General features: G+C 47.3%; 1 protein-coding gene across 5 annotated transcripts in view; it reads right to left on the bottom strand.

Annotated features, from left to right (window-relative positions):
* Window positions 1-19,165, bottom strand: part of LOC148506367 (uncharacterized) — a 117,050-nt gene that overhangs the window by 61,335 nt on the left and 36,550 nt on the right. For all 5 annotated transcript variants that reach the window (XM_088446908.1, XM_088446913.1, XM_088446912.1 and 2 more), the window contains exon 5: window positions 2,575-2,952. In XM_088446908.1, coding sequence (XP_088303034.1) covers window positions 2,575-2,952 — 378 coding nt within the window. The remainder of the gene's footprint in view (window positions 1-2,574; window positions 2,953-19,165) is intronic.

The following is a 19,165-nucleotide window of genomic DNA, read 5'->3' as shown; positions in this document are numbered from 1 at the left end:
GCATATAAGTTGTAACACACATATACCCTGTGCTAGGCCCCATTGAGGTTTGAAAAGAGATTGTATTCATATAGTTGCAGTCTAAGCATAGAATGGTCAGATGACCTTTTGAGGTCAAACAAGCCATAATTTGAGGGGCCTAGCTTGTACCTGTCATTACTATTACTAGATGTATAATGAGCCCTTCATGCTGTGTGTTATCAGTAGACAGCCACATTCCAATGGGATGACCATTGTAAGCTGTGTAGAGACGCTAGGCATTATGGGTAACTAATAGTGATGTCCATATTCTCTACACAAAGGGGCTTTGAAATAGAGTTTATCTCCAGACATATTAGAATACGTCATTACTGTATTTCTTTGTCTGAATATATCTTAGTGCTTACGGAGCAGGTGCAAAAGATAAGTTTGGTCAATGCTATGGTATACCAATCAGTGGATAACTAGTTTGTAACCAATATGGGCTTAATATCCGGAAAGCCACCACCCTAGACTAGGGTATATAAATCAGGAGCTAGACAAAGGCTCTTGGCTCGTGCATGGACCTGAGACTGCAGTACGGTGCCTGCAATGTATACTGAACTACCTGGGCGTTATTGAAACGAGGGCTCCCCAAATGAAAATGAAGTACATCTTATGTTGAAGATGATGAATTCCCGGGTTCATCTGAATACTTAGACAACAGTTGAGTTTACTGTATACTTTGTAAGTTGTATGTTAATTGTTTGTTTGTTACTTGTAAATAAAGTGTATTCATTTGTACTCACTGAAATGGTCACGTGTGTGTACTATTCATTTTGATCAGAACAAAACCCACCGTTATGTAGAGCTATAGGTTCCATTTTGGATTCATTTATAAAAGGACCCCTGCTTCTGTCACCACACTCTATATCCTAGAGTATACAGTGTCCCCATGGATGAAGGAGAAGAAAATTAGCTCAGAGGTGGCAAATGGGCATCCACGATGAAATGGCAGACATTCAATAACCAACCAGCACAGGTGTGAAAGACTTAAGCTGCCCATCCACTAGGCGATTATACCTAGCGATGGAGCGATAACGACGGTCATTATAGCTCCATCGCTTGGTAATCGCCCGCAAATCGGGCAGTAAAAGATTAAAAACGACCAGCGATGCCCGCGCCTGCTGGTCGTTTTTAACATCAATCATCGCCCGAACATGACGGTCAACCTGATGACCGCCATCAGGTTGCCATGTTCGGGGATGATCGATCTGCATACACTGAACGTCTGAACATTCAGTGTATGCAGTTCACCCCGCGGGAGACGACGGCGTCGTAATCGTGCCGTCGTCCCCCGCATCGTTAAATGGATGGGCAGCATTATGGAGGTTTGATAAATGTGTTTGTCAATACTGAAACAGAAAGAGGTTTATTCATTTTCCAAGGCAAATGTTATAGAGACAGAGTAGAGCAGAGATCTGAGGAATGAGCCTTGTGGTACGCCAGCTCATAGAGAAAGCAAAGAGGAGCTGGATCTGATGGAAGGATAAGAAACAGGAGAGGACACAGCCCAGAAGACCTAGGGAATGCAACATTTGTATAAGAAATCAGTAATCAGCAGAGTGATGTTCTCCAGAGAGATCAAGGAGATTCAATTTAGTAGTGATTACATTTTTGAGCACCTTAGTCAGTGTACTCTGTATACAAAGTTGGAAACTATAGCCTTATGGAAGAGAGGGCCTGATTCAGACCCGATCGCAAGCGCACATCGCTCGCAAGCGGGTTGATGGTCCCCCACTGCGCATGCACACGCTTGAGCCGGCTCCGGCATGCGCATGTGCAAGACCCGGCCAGCGACGGGCGCTCCGTCGCTACGGGTCTCGCACCAAAGCGGGGCAGCTGTCGATTGTGATTGACAGCTTGCCCTGTTTTGGAGGCGGGCAGGGGGGGTGGCTGGCCAAACGCCTGCCGTTTGGGGGCGGCCCCACTGACATCACGAGTGATGTCAGTGGGTGAGCTTCCGGCTCTATTAGAGCCGAAAGCTCACTGGGGCTTGTGGGAATGAGACCCTACCACAAGGGTCTCGTCGCAAGCCCCTCACCTGGCCGCTTGCTAAAGCTGTGGGTGGTCACCCACAGCTTAGCGAGCGGCCAGGAGGCCATCTTTAAAAAAGAACAGGAACGACCTGATTCAAAGCGAGCGCTCTCAAAGAGCGTCCGGCTCTGAATCGGGCCCAGAGTCCAATAAGTTGTGTTAGGAAATGAATAATGTGATTTTGCTGTAAGCTGGTCTATCCTGAAGCTTTGAGGGCCATGCAATGGTTCGGTAACCTGCCTAGGTCAGCATCTAGGTCAGAATTATTTATAAGGTCAGTAATGGTAATCTTGAATAAGGATATAATAATTATAATGATGGAGAGATAACGGGGGAGAGGGAGAGATTATGATTGTTAGTTAAGCTTTGAGACGAGCTCAGGAGACAGACAATGACTGATGGGTGAGGGGACAGGGTGAAGTGGATAGGTAGGAGAGGATGGAAAAGAATAGGATAAAAACTTCACCCTCATATCTGAGATCCAATAAAATAGACTTATATTATTCAGTGGTGTCTTACCATGAATGGACTTGAACTGATAGGTTTTCTCTTCCACTTTCTTATTAGAAACAATCTTGCAGATCACATTGGCCTCAAGATGTCTGGCTATAGATGGAATGAAGGTCAGCTTTGTGCTAATATCATGAAGCCCCTCTCTCTTCTGGTTGGGGATCTTCTCCATTGTCACCTCGTACTCCCTGGACATTAGTGGCTGTTCCTCCTCTTTATCTCCTGCTGGAGTCTCGGAGACCTCACACGTTGTCCCATCTTTATTTCTGATGACCCACGTCACCAGGGCGTCCTGAGCACAGGCAGAAGCTGTACAGTACAGGGTGGTCTTCTCACCATCCACCCAGGTGGCACCCTGAATGTTACCCACCACTATCTCTGGCAGACCTGCAGAAGACACGGCAAACACGATTACATGTGTATCAGAATTGTGAAACAGAAATGCCACTATCACTACAGAACATTATCTATTATGTGGTAATAATGTTGTAACATATTATGCTGCACTTGTTATACAGTATAATATTAACTAAGACATAGTAATAGAAATAAAGTCCAATTTTTAAAGGGGAACAGAAGTTAAGGAAAAGCAAGTCACCCCCCTGGATGGTGGGTGTTTCTCGGTTGGAACGGGGGGGATGTGGGACAGACAGGGCCATCTTACCAGCAGCATTGTAGGGTAGATTGGGGGCCCCCTGAGAGAGGGGCGCCAGGGGAACATGCCTCAATCCAGCCCTGTGGCTGCAGGCTGAAGGCAGGCGTGTAATTCACAATCAGGGCGGCTGGGGAGCATCTTTCTCTGCCCCTCAGTCTGTTACCCTGTGCAAGGCCGCACACATGTAGATGCCCCTGGCCCAGCTCGCCCCTGCTCAAGGGCACCTAGAATCATGGGGTCCTGGGCAGTTGCCCAGTATGCCCATACATTAAGTCGGCCCTGGTGGGGGGATGCATCAGACCTTCTAAACAGAGGAAAAGCGGAGAGGTTGCTCATAGTAACCAACCACATTTTAGCTACCATTTATCTAGTACATTCTATAATATGCTATAAGCTGATTGGTTGCTACAGTCAACTTCTACACCAGTCCTCTTAAGAAGGTTTAACCCCTTCTGCGCTCCATGATGGCTGGAGAGGTGGAGCCAGTGGGTAGAGACACAGAGTTGTGAGCAGGGTGTGTCCAATCAGGGGCCACATTCATGTGTTCAGATTCAGGCGCATGCGCACTCGGCTCGAAATCGGTAAATGCGTCTGTTTCTGCGTCCGACTCAGAGCCAGGCCCAGTATGTCATTAGCTGGTAGTTCTCCGTAGGCTTTATTTGCTATCAAAGTGTAAATACCTCAGCGCACCAATAGAAACGCTGACCTTTGCGTGCATTGCATTTCATCAGTCACCGCTAATCGTCTATTGCCAATGTCGCGGATGTGACAGTAATATGCAAATGCTAGTATTACCCTGTCCTCAGGTGTACTAGCGTGCTTCTGAATGAGCGAGCCCTGTAACGCCCACTTTCAGTGTCTCTGCACGCTGTAACGCCGCCAGTGATTCGTGACATGACACTATTGGCGCACTATTGCGTGCACCATCGATACTTGTACCAGCTCTATGGCAGGTGCAGTTTCCCGGTTTGAACATGGCCTCTGTGTTTGCGGCTCAGCATGTGAGAACGCAGCCGCTGTCACTGACATGCCAGCCATACTCCCATAACACGAACCTGAGACAGACGTTTTTTTAATTCACTCCAGGCCACCTCCCCATTACCACCTAGGAATGTCCATCACCTTTCTGCCAAATTTCTGATACCGTCTGTGTGGAACGCACCAGCACCTGTACATACACTCAGGGTAATGCACCAGCACCTGTACATACACTCAGGGTAATGCACCAGCACCTGTACATACACTCAGGGTAACGCACCAGCACCTGTACATACACTCAGGGTAACGCACCAGCACCTGTACATACACTCAGGGTAACGCACCAGCACCTGTACATACACTCAGGGTAACGCACCGGCACCTGTACATACACTCAGGGTAACGCACCGGCACCTGTACATACACTCAGGGTAATGCACCGGCACCTGTACATACACTCAGGGTAATGCACCGGCACCTGTACATACACTCAGGGTAATGCACCGGCACCTGTACATACACTCAGGGTAATGCACCGGCACCTGTACATACATTCAGGGTAATGCACCGGCACCTGTACATACACTCAGGGTAATGCACCGGCACCTGTACATACACTCAGGGTAATGCACCGGCACCTGTACATACACTCAGGGTAATGCACCGGCACCTGTACATACACTCAGGGTAATGCACCAGCACCTGTACATACATTCAGGGTAATGCACCAGCACCTGTACATACACTCAGGGTAATGCACCAGCACCTGTACATACATTCAGGGTAATGCACCAGCACCTGTACATACACTCAGGGTAATGCACCAGCACCTGTACATACACTCAGGGTAATGCACCAGCACCTGTACATACACTCAGGGTAATGCACCAGCACCTGTACATACACTCAGGGTAATGCACCAGCACCTGTACATACACTCAGGGTAATGCACCAGCACCTGTACATACACTCAGGGTAATGCACCAGCACCTGTACATACACTCAGGGTAATGCACCAGCACCTGTACATACACTCAGGGTAATGCACCAGCACCTGTACATACACTCAGGGTAATGCACCAGCACCTGTGCATACACTCAGGGTAATGCACCAGCACCTGTGCATACACTCAGGGTAACGCACCAGCACCTGTACATACACTCAGGGTAACGCACCAGCACCTGTACATACACTCAGGGTAATGCACCAGCACCTGTACATACACTCAGGGTAACGCACCAGCACCTGTACATACACTCAGGGTAACGCACCAGCACCTGTACATACACTCAGGGTAACGCACCAGCACCTGTACATACACTCAGGGTAACGCACCAGCACCTGTACATACACTCAGGGTAACGCACCAGCACCTGTACATACACTCAGGGTAACGCACCAGCACCTGTACATACACTCAGGGTAACGCACCAGCACCTGTACATACACTCAGGGTAACGCACCAGCACCTGTACATACACTCAGGGTAACGCACCAGCACCTGTACATACACTCAGGGTAACGCACCAGCACCTGTACATACACTCAGGGTAACGCACCAGCACCTGTACATACACTCAGGGTAACGCACCAGCACCTGTACATACACTCAGCGTAACGCACCAGCACCTGTACATACACTCAGGGTAACGCACCAGCACCTGTACATACACTCAGGGTAACGCACCAGCACCTGTACATACACTCAGGGTAACGCACCAGCACCTGTACATACACTCAGGGTAACGCACCAGCACCTGTACATACACTCAGGGTAACGCACCAGCACCTGTACATACACTCAGGGTAACGCACCAGCACCTGTACATACACTCAGGGTAACGCACCAGCACCTGTACATACACTCAGGGTAACGCACCAGCACCTGTACATACACTCAGGGTAACGCACCAGCACCTGTACATACACTAAGGGTAACGCACCAGCACCTGTACATACACTCAGGATAACGCACCAGCACCTGTACATACACTCAGGGTAATGCACCAGCACCTGTACATACACTCAGGGTAATGCACCAGCACCTGTACATACACTCAGGGTAATGCACCAGCACCTGTACATACACTCAGGGTAACGCACCAGCGCCTGTACATACACTCAGGGTAATGCACCAGCACCTGTACATACACTCAGGGTAACGCACCAGCACCTGTACATACACTAAGGGTAATGCACCAGCACCTGTACATACACTCAGGGTAACGCACCAGCACCTGTACATACACTCAGGGTAATGCACCAGCACCTGTACATACACTCAGGGTAATACACCAGCACCTGTACATATACTCAGGGTAATGCATGCGCCGTACGGGTTTTCAGAATGTCTTGCGCGTGCGCAGCTGCAATTAATCTCTCAACTACATGAACATCTGCACTGTGTGAGGATTGCGTGAGCCTCTAAATCAGGACCTGGAAGTCAATACATTTAAATCTGCTCGATACACCCTGTGTGATTAACAGTCAATGACCGTTTATGGGAGATAATGGCGTTGGCGATTCAAACGCAGTTGTGTCGTGACCATTTTGTGGGTGTGTCGCAGCCAGTGACTTCTTCCTTGTACATATGTGTCCACATACATCTTACCTCCATGCGCTACAAGTCATGGTGTGACATGGTAGCGCCAAGCGTTTTTCCGTGCGACTTTGTACATTCGAATGCATCTCATTAGCACAGTGATGTGAATAGTTAGCACAAGCAGCTTCTGCTGATTAAAATGATACCCGGCATGCCTATGTTCTGTGTGCGGCTGTATGTGCATGCACCGGCCGCAACACTGTAACATAGCGCTTCGCATGCAGATACAGCCGCACTCGCACACAATATAGGCATGCCGCATATCATTTTAATCAGCAGGAGCTGCTTGTGCTAACTATTCACACAAATTTGTGCATTGTAAGGGTAAAAAAGTTGCACGAAAAGACTCTCGGCGGTACCCAGTCATGTCACGGCATGGCGCGACTATAAGGGCTGTTTAACGCGCAAGGAAGTAAGATATATGAGAACACATCTGTATGCAGCCTCACAGGCTTAGTTCCGATGGACAGAAGATCGATGCTGCGACTAAATGTGCGTCTTTGTATGCAAGCGGCAGATTTCAGACATCACTAGTGGGCGTCACAATCCAAAACCCAGTGGCTTCAACATTTGCATTATTTTCACAAAAACCATTATGCGCGGAGTCGCAGCGCGACAGGACTTGCATCCACCTCTAAATGAGCCCCATAGTGTCAACATACTGTACTACGCAGCACTTTATAGAGACTATTCAATCATTACACAGTAGTTATTGCCATTGTTGATTTACAGCCCATGGCAACTGTTTTCTCTTTCATAGATGGCGGTGCCCCGACGCTGAAGAACATCGGCAGCGCCGGTCCAGTGTCTGAAGTCTGCGCAGTCTGTGTGAAGTCTGTGGGAGGACACTGCAGCTTAGTGGAAGAAGCAGATTTCTTGGCTTGAAAGGTTCTCGGCCCCGATCCTGACAGCTACTATCATCCTTTGTTATATTGCCTGATAGCTGTATTATCTCCTCTCTGCCACTCCCAGTGCAAACTCCATGAGGATTAGTGCCGGCTGGTGCAGGTATCCATGGTGCAACCAATGAAGGACAGCGTGAACGGACGCTAAAAGCGGACGTCTCGGTCCTTGTACAATCAGCAATATGGATGTACTCAGGAGAATGAATTTAAAAGTCCATTTGCATAAAGTCGCAAATGAGCAGCCGCCAATAGATACTGCTGCATGTGACTCAGAGCCGCTCGCTCGTGCTGTGCGTTCGCAAGCGGCCCGATGTTCTGCGTACACGCATGCGCGCGCTTCGTTCTGCACGTGCGCGATCTACACAATGCGATCGCATCCCTCTCGCTCGCCCAGCAAAGGCAGCCCAGGGTAATGAGTGACAGGAGAGGCCGTCTGTGGGTGGTAACAGGGGCAGGACACTAATAACGGGGGGTTGGGGATGCGAACGCAGGCGTGCCTGAGTGTTTCAACGCCATTTTAGAGGCGTGCATAATTAAAAGGCAGCATCATAGTACACGTCACCAGCCTTCTTTTTACACTGATTTCCTCGCAATGCTTGCGATAGGGTAAAGCTACCACAAGCACTGCGTTCACATCCGATGGTGCTCGATGTACCAATGTTTTATACACTTCCTGGAGATGACGTGGTGCTGGTGGGCGGCTCTGTCTGTGCGATTGGGTGTACGCATACACAAAGTGGCTGCTCGCTAAGACATGGTGGGCGTGCTTATGCCTTGGCGAGCGATCCCTTCCCATGGCGTCACTTTGACAAATTTGCATACGCATCCAGCGAGCGTACGCAGATAGCGAACGGGTCTGAATCAGGCCCTCAGATTCATATGCACAGCCTCCGGGTGACAGGGCTGATGCTCTGTTATTCTGGCTGATAACAGCTCCTTTCTTTCGGGAAACTGAACACTATCACTTTATGGTTCAACATGCTGCTCCCCACTGTACTCTGGGCCTGATTCAAAGCCGCTCGTAATCGGCCGCTCGTTAGTTCCGAGCGATGTTCGCACATCTGCACATGCGTATGGGTTGTAATGCGCATGCGCCAACCAGTCAGTGCGGTTGGAAATCGTGTGCTCGCAAAATAGCGAATGCCTGCTAATATGAGTGACAGAATGAGGCGTTTGTGGGTGGTAACAGGGGAAGGTGCTTGAAAACGGGGAGTGGAGATCAGAATGCAGGCGTGCCAAACGGTCAAAACGGGAGTTTTAAGGGTGTGCATAATTAACAAAGCAGCGTCATCGACCACGTCACTTGGTTGTCTTTTAGCCTGAACTGCTCGCATGATTGCGGTAGGAAAATGCTACCACAAGAATAGCGAGCAGTTCATACGCCATTCGATGTACTCGATTAATCTAATAAATAGTGGAGATGACTTATGATGCGAGCGGCCAGGGGGCGTTTTTTCAAAATAGCGAGCGCATGTTTAGTTCGCTCTTTCAGACATAGAGGCGTCAACAGACTGCAAAGAGCGAGCGCTTAATTTAAATATCCGGACCCTTTTTCAGAACGACCGTCCGCAAATAGCGTCCAGCTCTGAATCAGGCCCTCTGACCTTGTAGCCCAAAGGCCGGTAGCTACAGGCCACCAGGAAATGGTCTCTCTGTTATACAGGTCCAGGGACTCGGCTGTATACTGTATACTGATCACCATGGATTATCCTTTGTTTTTCAGAAATGATACCTGGCAATGAGCACTGTACTGTACACAGGTATTAGTTACAACAATGTTATTTATACACCAGGGAAAGCGCACTTTACTGCACTCAGGCTGCAAGATAACACGGCCTGTATGATTTTCTAGCCACCAGACAATAGGCTGGACATTATATACCAGCCTCCAGAGACTGGGAGTATATATTTACTAAAGTGCAGGTGTTTAGAAGTGGAGATGTTGCCCATAGCAACCAATCAGATGCGACTTAACATTTATCTAGCACCTTCTAGAAGATAAAAGCAAGAATCTGATTGGTTGCTACGAGCAACATCTCCACTTCTAAACACCCGCACCTTAGTAAATATACCGCTGGGTTTACGCTTTGTAACGACCAGCAGAGAATGGCATTAGCCATGCGTGCTAGCCAGCAGACATAGAGGGAATTCAATTAGCCGTGATAAGACGCTTTTTCGCGAAAAACGGCTTACCGTGCGAATTTGTACTTGTTGCGCTATCCTAGCCGCACCCCTTGAGGGTTAGGGTAGGGGTTAGGAAAACACTTACATGTCTTCCCTATAGGTGTCAAGATTCTGACTGTCGGGATGCTGTGGTCGGTATTATGACTAGGAGATTCCCGACAGCCGGGATTTTATACTCAACCCGTTACGGCCCTGAAGTAGTCACAGCTCTGGAGTATGTGTCAGACACATGTAGTATATAACAGGAGTCACAGCTCTGGTACAGTACCTGTCAGTCACCTCTAGTATATAACAGGAGTCACAGCTGTGGTACAGTACGTGTCAGTCACCTCTAGTATATAACAGGAGTTACAGCTGTGGTACAGTACGTGTCAGTCACCTCTAGTATATAACAGGAGTCACAGCTCTGGTACAGTACCTGTCAGTCACCTCTAGTATATAACAGGAGTCACAGCTCTGGTACAGTACCTGTCAGTCACCTCAAGTATATAACAGGAGTCACAGCTGTGGTACAGAAAGTGTCAGTCACCTCTAGTATATAACAGGAGTCACAGCTCTGGTACAGTACATGTCAGTCACCTCTAGTATATAACAGGAGTCACAGCTGTGGTACAGTAGGTGTCAGTCACCTCTAGTATATAACAGGATTCACAGCTCTGGTACAGTATGTCTCAGTCCCCTCTAGCATATAACAGGAGTCACAGCTCTGGTACAGTACGTGTCAGTCACATCTAGTATATAACAGGAGTCACAGCTCTTGTACAGTACGTGTCAGTCACCTCTAGTATATAACAGGAGTCACAGCTCTTGTACAGTACGTGTCAGTCACCTCTAGTATATAACAGGAGTCACAGCTCTGGTACAGAACCTGTCAGTCACCTCTAGTATATAACAGGAGTCACAGCTCTGGTACAGTACCTGTCAGTCACCTCTAGTATATAACAGGAGTCACAGCTCTGGTACAGTACCTGTCAGTCACCTCTAGTATATAACAGGAGTCACAGCTCTGGTACAGTACGTGTCAGTCACCTCTAGTATATAACACGAGTCACAGCTCTGATACAGTACCTGTCAGTCACCTCTAGTATATAACAGGAGTCACAGCTCTGGTACAGTACGTGTCAGTCACCTCTAGTATATAACAGGAGTCACAGCTCTGGTACAGTACGTGTCAGTCACCTCTAGTATATAACAGGAGTCACAGCTCTGGTACAGTACGTGTCAGTCACCTCTAGTATATAACAGAAGTCACAGGTCTGGTACAGTACGTGTCAGTCACCTCTAGTATATAACATGAGTCACAGCTCTGGTACAGTACCTGTCAGTCACCTCTAGTATATAACAGGAGTCACAGCTCTGGTACAGTACATGTCAGTCACCTCTAGTATATAACAGGAGTCACAGGTCTGGTACAGTACGTGTCAGTCACCTCTAGTATATAACAGGAGTCACAGCTCTGGTACAGTACGTGTCAGTCACCTCTAGTATATAACAGGAGTCACAGCTGTGGTACAGTACGTGTCAGTCACCTCTAGTATATAACAGGATTCACAGCTGTGGTACAGTACGTGTCAGTCACCTCTAGTATATAACAGGATTCACAGCTGTGGTACAGTAGGTGTCAGTCACCTCTACTATATAACAGGATTCACAGCTCTGGTACAGTACGTCTCAGTCACCTCTAGTATATAACAGGAGTCACAGCTCTGGTACAGTACGTGTCAGTCACATCTAGTATATAACAGGAGTCACAGCTCTTGTACAGTACGTGTCAGTCACCTCTAGTATATAACAGGAGTCACAGCTCTTGTACAGTACGTGTCAGTCACCTCTAGTATATAACAGGAGTCACAGCTCTGGTACAGAACCTGTCAGTCACCTCTAGTATATAACAGGAGTCACAGCTCTGGTACAGTACCTGTCAGTCACCTCTAGTATATAACAGGAGTCACAGCTCTGGTACAGTACCTGTCAGTCACCTCTAGTATATAACAGGAGTCACAGCTCTGGTACAGTACGTGTCAGTCACCTCTAGTATATAACACGAGTCATAGCTCTGATACAGTACCTGTCAGTCACCTCTAGTATATAACAGGAGTCACAGCTCTGGTACAGTACGTGTCAGTCACCTCTAGTATATAACAGGAGTCACAGCTCTGGTACAGTACGTGTCAGTCACCTCTAGTATATAACAGGAGTCACAGCTCTGGTACAGTACGTGTCAGTCACCTCTAGTATATAACAGGAGTCACAGGTCTGGTACAGTACGTGTCAGTCACCTCTAGTATATAACATGAGTCACAGCTCTGGTACAGTACCTGTCAGTCACCTCTAGTATATAACAGGAGTCACAGCTCTGGTACAGTACATGTCAGTCACCTCTAGTATATAACAGGAGTCACAGGTCTGGTACAGTACGTGTCAGTCACCTCTAGTATATAACAGGAGTCACAGCTCTGGTACAGTACGTGTCAGTCACCTCTAGTATATAACAGGATTCACAGCTGTGGTACAGTACGTGTCAGTCACCTCTAGTATATAACAGGATTCACAGCTGTGGTACAGTACGTGTCAGTCACCTCTAGTATATAACAGGATTCACAGTTGTGGTACAGTACGTGTCAGTCACCTCTACTATATAACAGGAGAGTCACAGTTGTGGTACAGTACGTGTCAGTCACCTCTAGTATATAACAGGAGTCACAGCTCTGGTACAGTATGTGTCAGTCACCTCTAGTATATAACAGGATTCACAGCTCTGGTACAGTACGTGTCAGTCACCTCTAGTATATAACAGGAGTCACAGCTTTGGTACAGTACGTGTCAGTCACCTCTAGTATATAACAGGACTCACAGCTCTGGTACAGTACGTGTCAGTCACCTCTAGTATATAACAGGACTCACAGCTCTGGTACAGTACGTGTCAGTCACCTCTAGTATATAACAGGATTCACAGCTGTGGTACAGTAAGTGTCAGTCACCTCTAGTATATAACAGGATTCACAGCTGTGGTACAGTATGTGTCAGTCACCTCAAGTATATAAGAGAAACCGAAAGATTGCATAAGAAAAGAGGTGTTTTAAACCTCTAGGATGGGGGCAGGCATGTTTGCAAATTACTTGTGGGAGTTAGCCTATGGCAAGCAGGGGCGGGTTTGTAACAGGAACATTATATAGTCGGCTAAAAGTGTGGGCCAAAGCCTCTTTGTTCCAGATTCCTCCAGGACAGGGAAGTGCATTTTGTCAGTTGTCATTTTCCTTAATAAAACTCTCTTAGTGCTTCTCCTTCTTCTCTCCTCCTTTTCCTTATTGTATTTAGTCATTCTTTTCATTTACTTCATATCATTGCTTTTACTTTTCCTTTCTGTCCTCAATCAGTGTCTTTTCTGATTTCTTGTTCTGCTGGGGGTGGGTGTAGCTATGTCCTGCCTAGTAATGAGCCTCCCCAGACCCTGGTCCCTGGCTCCACAGTGCCCCCATGTTATTAGGAGCTGCAGGTGTGGTTCCCCTATTGATAGTTCTATCCCCCCTCAGGCTGCTGCAGCAGCTTTGTGGAAGGTGTGCCAGTGCGGGGGAGGGGTGCTTCCCTTCAGTCCTTAATGCCCCTGGTCAATATCATCTTTGTGGCTGCAGTGGCCAGCACCATAGGCAAATGCAGGAGGGGTTTATGAGTGCCTTGCCTGAACCCCCCCTCAGCCCACACCATGATGACTACAATAGAAATAGCATATAATACTAAAGTTGCATGTTTTTTAGGATCCCCTCAGTGTCACAAATGAAATAACTAGCACTACAGTCCCTGTTGATCTTTTAAATGTGTCAGCCAGTAGAAAAAGTTAAAAGCCAGTAATGAATATTGTTGTGCACCAACTAGATCTGGAAAACATGCACTGTACGGGGTGCACTGATATGGATCACCTATTGGATCAATTATTAATACTGGATAATACACCATCCAGTACATAACAGGACCAATCTGTGCATCTATGTCCAGGACAGTGCATGGTTTCTTTTTCTGCCCTCTCCCAGATTCCCCAACTTGCTCATATGATCTGTAAAGGAGCCGGCACATGAAATAAAAAGATTCAGCTCAGACAGGATGGCTCTACTTCTACATATAATTACTTACTGTGTTTGCTGGTCCTGTATATGCCAGAATTATATCATTCAGTACATTCGTATGATGTATTTTATAGCTGGTCTGTGCTGATTATGCCCTCTTAATGGTAGAAAACAGTTGCAGCAAACAGTGTCAGTATTATGCTGGGCATTGAGGTATCATTGGGGGAATAGAATGCTTTAGTGATGCGTTATCTGACAGTAAGGGGTAATGGCTTTGACACTGCTTTATTTATGTATGGCACCTTAGATCTAGCTTTTATCTCCTTTGAATCATATTATCAGTCAATAGAGGAGATTGTATTATATACTGTATTCTGAGCATTTAACTTACAAAATAGACAGAATACATGTGCTACAGTGAATTTCTACAGGGTGCACAGCTTATTATTGCAATCACTGCCCCAAGCAGCTATCACCGGGAAGCTCCATTCTCAGCTATGCTCCTACTTCGACAAATATACATTGCTGGAGGTCACGCAGCCTTCGCGTCCTGCCTATGAGGGGTACAACGTGAGCAAAGCAGCTAGTTCAGTTCGTCAGGGCTAACAGCAGGCGTCTGGGGAAAATGCTTCGCCTTTAATAATTCCACCTGTACGCAGGGACAAAAATGTCATTTTCGTCACCTCTGCTTGCGATGTGGTGGCAATCACCCAGTTGCCAAGTGTTTCAAGGGGGGTGCCCAGCAGCAGCCTGCACAGCCAGCAAAAGGCACAAGTGCTAAGTAAAGTTTCATCCCCTGTCCGTGTCACAGCGATAGCAAAATGGTTAAGTTGGTACCCGGTTCTGCAGGACGCAGAATTTTCGTTAAAAGGCTTCAGTTTTGGTTTTCGTTTACCTATTTGCAGGGATGTCGACACATATTCGCCTAGAAATTTGAAGTCTGCCTTTGAATTGCCTCACATTCTTAGGGAAAAAGTGGCTGGCGAGGTTAGCGTCAGGCGCATTGCAGGGCCTTTTGCAGAACCCCCATTAGGGATCTTGTGAATTCCCCGGTGGGAGTGGTTCCCAAGAAAATTCCAGGAAAATACAGGCTCATGCAACATCTGTCTTATCCGCCAGGCTCGTCAGTAAATTTTGCCATACCAGTTGAGGTTTCCTCGGTGGTGTACCAGTCTTTTGACGATGCTTTGGATGTCATTAGGTGTTATGGTCCGGGCGCACTGATGGCTAAGATAGATGTTGAGTCAGCTTTTCGTCTACTTCCTTTGCACCCAGAGTCATTCCAGTTTATGGGTTTTTAGCTTGGACAACGGATATTGCATAGACAAATGCTTGCCTATGGGGTGTTCTGTGTCCTGTGCGTTTTTCGAGCATTTTAGCACCTTCCTACACTGGTGCGCGGAATTTATTTATTTAATTTTTGCGGTAGTCATGGAATAGCCCACTATCTCGATGACTTTCTGTGTGTCGGCCCTTCCGGTTCAGGCAGATGCAGTTATCTTTTGTTTTCTTTACGAGCGCTGTTTTTTCATTTGGAGTTCCCGTTGCTGCGGACAAAACAGAGGGCCCTTCCCCTTGTCATTCCTGGGTATCGAGATCTGTACCTCAGCGGGTTCTTGTCGCATTCCTCTCGATAAGCCTGTCAAGTTGCGTAATGCCATAGCGGAATGCACGGCTTCCAGTAGAATTACCCTGCGGCAGGCGCAATCCCTCCTGGGCCTGTAAAGTAATTCCAATGGGCAGAGCTTTTTCACGTAAATTGGAAAGGGCCACGGCTGGTGTCACTAACCGAGACATTTGCTACGTTTATCCTCAGAGATTAAGCAGGACCTCTCTGTCTGGGTCTCGTTTCTTCGGGATTTTAATGGCGTTCGGTTGTGGATGTCTCCAGCCGCTGACAATTTGCAGCTGCAGCTGTTCACCGACGCAGCAGGCACCACAGGGTTCGGATGTTACCTTGATGGCTCCTGGTGCGTTGGCCGTTGGCTGGAAGAATGGGTGGGAAAGGGTTTGACTAAGGACTTACTCCTTCTCAAACTCTTTCCCATTATGGTTTCCTTGGAAATCTGGGGGGAATGGTTACGCAATCGCAGCATCATTATCAGGTGTGACAACCTGGGCGTGGTCCATGCGATACAATCAGCAACATGCGGCTTCCCTGCTGGTTTTGCGCTTGCTAGCGCAGCTGTGCTCACATGTTTGCGCTGTAACATCATGTTTAAGGCAAGACACGTTCCTGGGGTGGAGAATGAGATAGACGATGCGTTATCACGTTTCCAGTGGGCTAGGTCCCGATCTGTGGCCCCTGGTGCTGACGTTGTGCTTTGCCCCTCTTATGTTTGGCAGGTGATCGAGCCGGCATGGAGGGCTTAGCAGAACAGTCTTTAGCCCCCTCCACGTTGCGAGCATATCGGCAGGCATGGAATGAATGGGAAGATTATTCCCGTAGCAGCAAACAGGCAGGTAAGAGTCAGCATCGTTCGATGCTTTCTTTTATTTGGAGTCTCCATTTGGCTGGCAGATCCAGGGCTTCTGTTGCGCGCTCTTTGGGGGGCATTGCATTTTATTGTAAATTTAAGGGCCAACCTGACTTTACTAAACCAGTAGCTGACCTTAGGAGACCAGTGGACGCTCATCTGCTTCCGGCAGTATTAGGGGCGGTTCTCGGAGTGGCTCTTACTGCGTATGAGGCGGTCCTGATTCAAGTGGTGTTTTCAGAGGCTTTTCACGGCACCTTGAGGGTATCGGAGCTGGTGGCATCATCCAAATGGGTTGATGCCGCCATGCTCCTCTCGGATATCCTGGTCAGTGAGAGGTCTGTTCTCTGTAGGATTCGGCGGTCAAAGACCGACCAGACTGGTAGGGGTGGGTGGATCTCGTTGGGTCCATCTAGGTACGAACAGATCTGCCCCGTGGCACTAGCTATGCGGTATGAGTTATTGCGGCCGGATGTTCCTGGTTCATGACTCATGCATATGGACAGGACTCCGCTTACCAAATACCAGTTTGGTTGGTTTTTGAAGAGGTGTGTATCAGTTTTAGGCCTCCCGCCTCAAGATTTTGGTACACACTCGTTTCTGATCGGAGCCGCAACTTCGGCGGCAGCTGCGGGTTTCTCGGCATCAGAAATTAAGGCCCTAGGACGTTGGAAATCGGATAGTTATAAAGGTTACATTCGACCTAGGCGTGAAGGCCCTTTGTTTTAAAGTCATTTCACAGTCTGTTCCGGTTACGTTTATATTTTATGCTTGCCTGGTTTTTGTCTTGTCTCATGTACTGTCCTGTCTTGTCTGTTACCCCTGTCCGTCCTACTCGGGATTAGCTACTCGCCATTGCTGGCAATGGGAGTCTTGAGGGATTTTACAATTTTTACCTGAACTGACGGATTCAATTCGGCTATTCTCAATCATTTAATTAGGCCATAGTCCATCCCTCAGCAGGTTTTTATTTTACCTCTTGCCGAGTTCACCTGTTTTTTCCCAATTCCCCCCCACCCATTCTTCCCCTTTGTGTCTTCTGTTTGTCAAAGCCACTTTAAATAGTAAAGTCGGCGACCAATAGAAAATTTTTCTTTTTGGCAGATACTCACTTATGTTCTATCAGATCCCACTAATACACCATAAAATGTTATTGTTTTATGACAATTACTAATTTTTTATTTACTGCTTTCCTCCACCTTTAGGATTGCTCTTTGACACGCAGGACATTTGGGTGATAGGCCACTCATATATTTTTGGGCTGCTAGGTTTATGAGTTCAGATCAAGCTCAAATTTTTGAATATTCAGCTAGGGTCCATTGGATAGTTTCCAGAGGTATGAGATGGCATTCCTTTTGTCCTAAACTGTTAGACTATGCAAGGCTTTTTGGTAGGCCACGTATTTTGGTGGCTTATTTAAGAGGCAACGACTTAGGGCAGAGGTCTACTGTAGAATTACGAGTTGATATTGTCAATGATTTGGTGGGGTAGATTTAGTTATATGTATAGACCTGATGGAGTTCATTTAACAGAGGAGGGTTTGTCATTGTTTATTGGGGATCTTTTTGAGGAGTTGGCGTTATTGGGGTAGTACTTGGTATGGTGGCGGTGCGGCGGTTCTATAAGCAGAACCTTGCTGTGGCGGGAAAGAACGGCAGGTCGCCAGTCCGGGTGCAATTATGATTTAAGGGCGCTACCTTCGTTGACTGGTAGTTGGCTGTACCAACCTAACGGGGGGTAGTATCACCACCTAAACGGGTGGGAAGTCAAGATGGGGGTGAGCGTTACCTTTTGTTGTTGACATGATTTACATGGTTATGTGTATGCACTCTGGGCGATCTACGCCTGCTATGCCTTTTGTTGTTTGTGTGTGGGCATAGCAGATCTGGCTGATTTCTGGCCGTCCTTTCTTTGCCACCATACATCCTTAAATAAATAATAAATAAATAATAATTATTATTGCTCCAATAAATCGCCATCAAGTTATCTGCCAAATCCACGTCTCAGTGTCTTTATTTTATCTTAGTATGATAAGTGGTTTGCACACATGACAACACCTCATCCGATAGAAGGTTTAAGGGTGTCACAGCTCTGGTACAGTACGTGTCAGTCACCTCTAGTATATAACAGGAGTCACAGCTCTGGTGCAGTACGTGTCAGTCACCTCTAGTATATAACAGGAGTCACAGCTCTGGTACAGTACGTGTCAGTCACCTCTAGTATATAACAGGAGTCACATCTCTGATACAGTACCTGTCAGTCACCTCTAGTATATAACAGGAGTCACAGCTCTGGTACAGTACGTGTCAGTCACATCTAGTATATAACAGGAGTCACAGCTCTGGTACAGTACGTGTCAGTCACATCTAGTATATAACAGGAGTCACAGCTCTTGTACAGTACGTGTCAGTCACCTCTAGTATATAACAGGAGTCACAGTTGTGGTACAGTACGTGTCAGTCACCTCTACTATATAACAGGAGAGTCACAGTTGTGGTACAGTACGTGTCAGTCACCTCTAGTATATAACAGGAGTCACAGCTCTGGTACAGTATGTGTCAGTCACCTCTAGTATATAACAGGATTCACAGCTCTGGTACAGTACGTGTCAGTCACCTCTAGTATATAACAGGAGTCACAGCTTTGGTACAGTACGTGTCAGTCACCTCTAGTATATAACAGGACTCACAGCTCTGGTACAGTACGTGTCAGTCACCTCTAGTATATAACAGGACTC

The sequence above is a fragment of the Taudactylus pleione genome, unplaced genomic scaffold (assembly GCF_031769625.1).
Source record: "Taudactylus pleione unplaced genomic scaffold, aTauple2 ptg000407l, whole genome shotgun sequence".
Lineage (NCBI taxonomy): Eukaryota > Metazoa > Chordata > Amphibia > Anura > Myobatrachidae > Taudactylus > Taudactylus pleione.
This window is presented reverse-complemented; position numbering and strand designations above follow the sequence as displayed.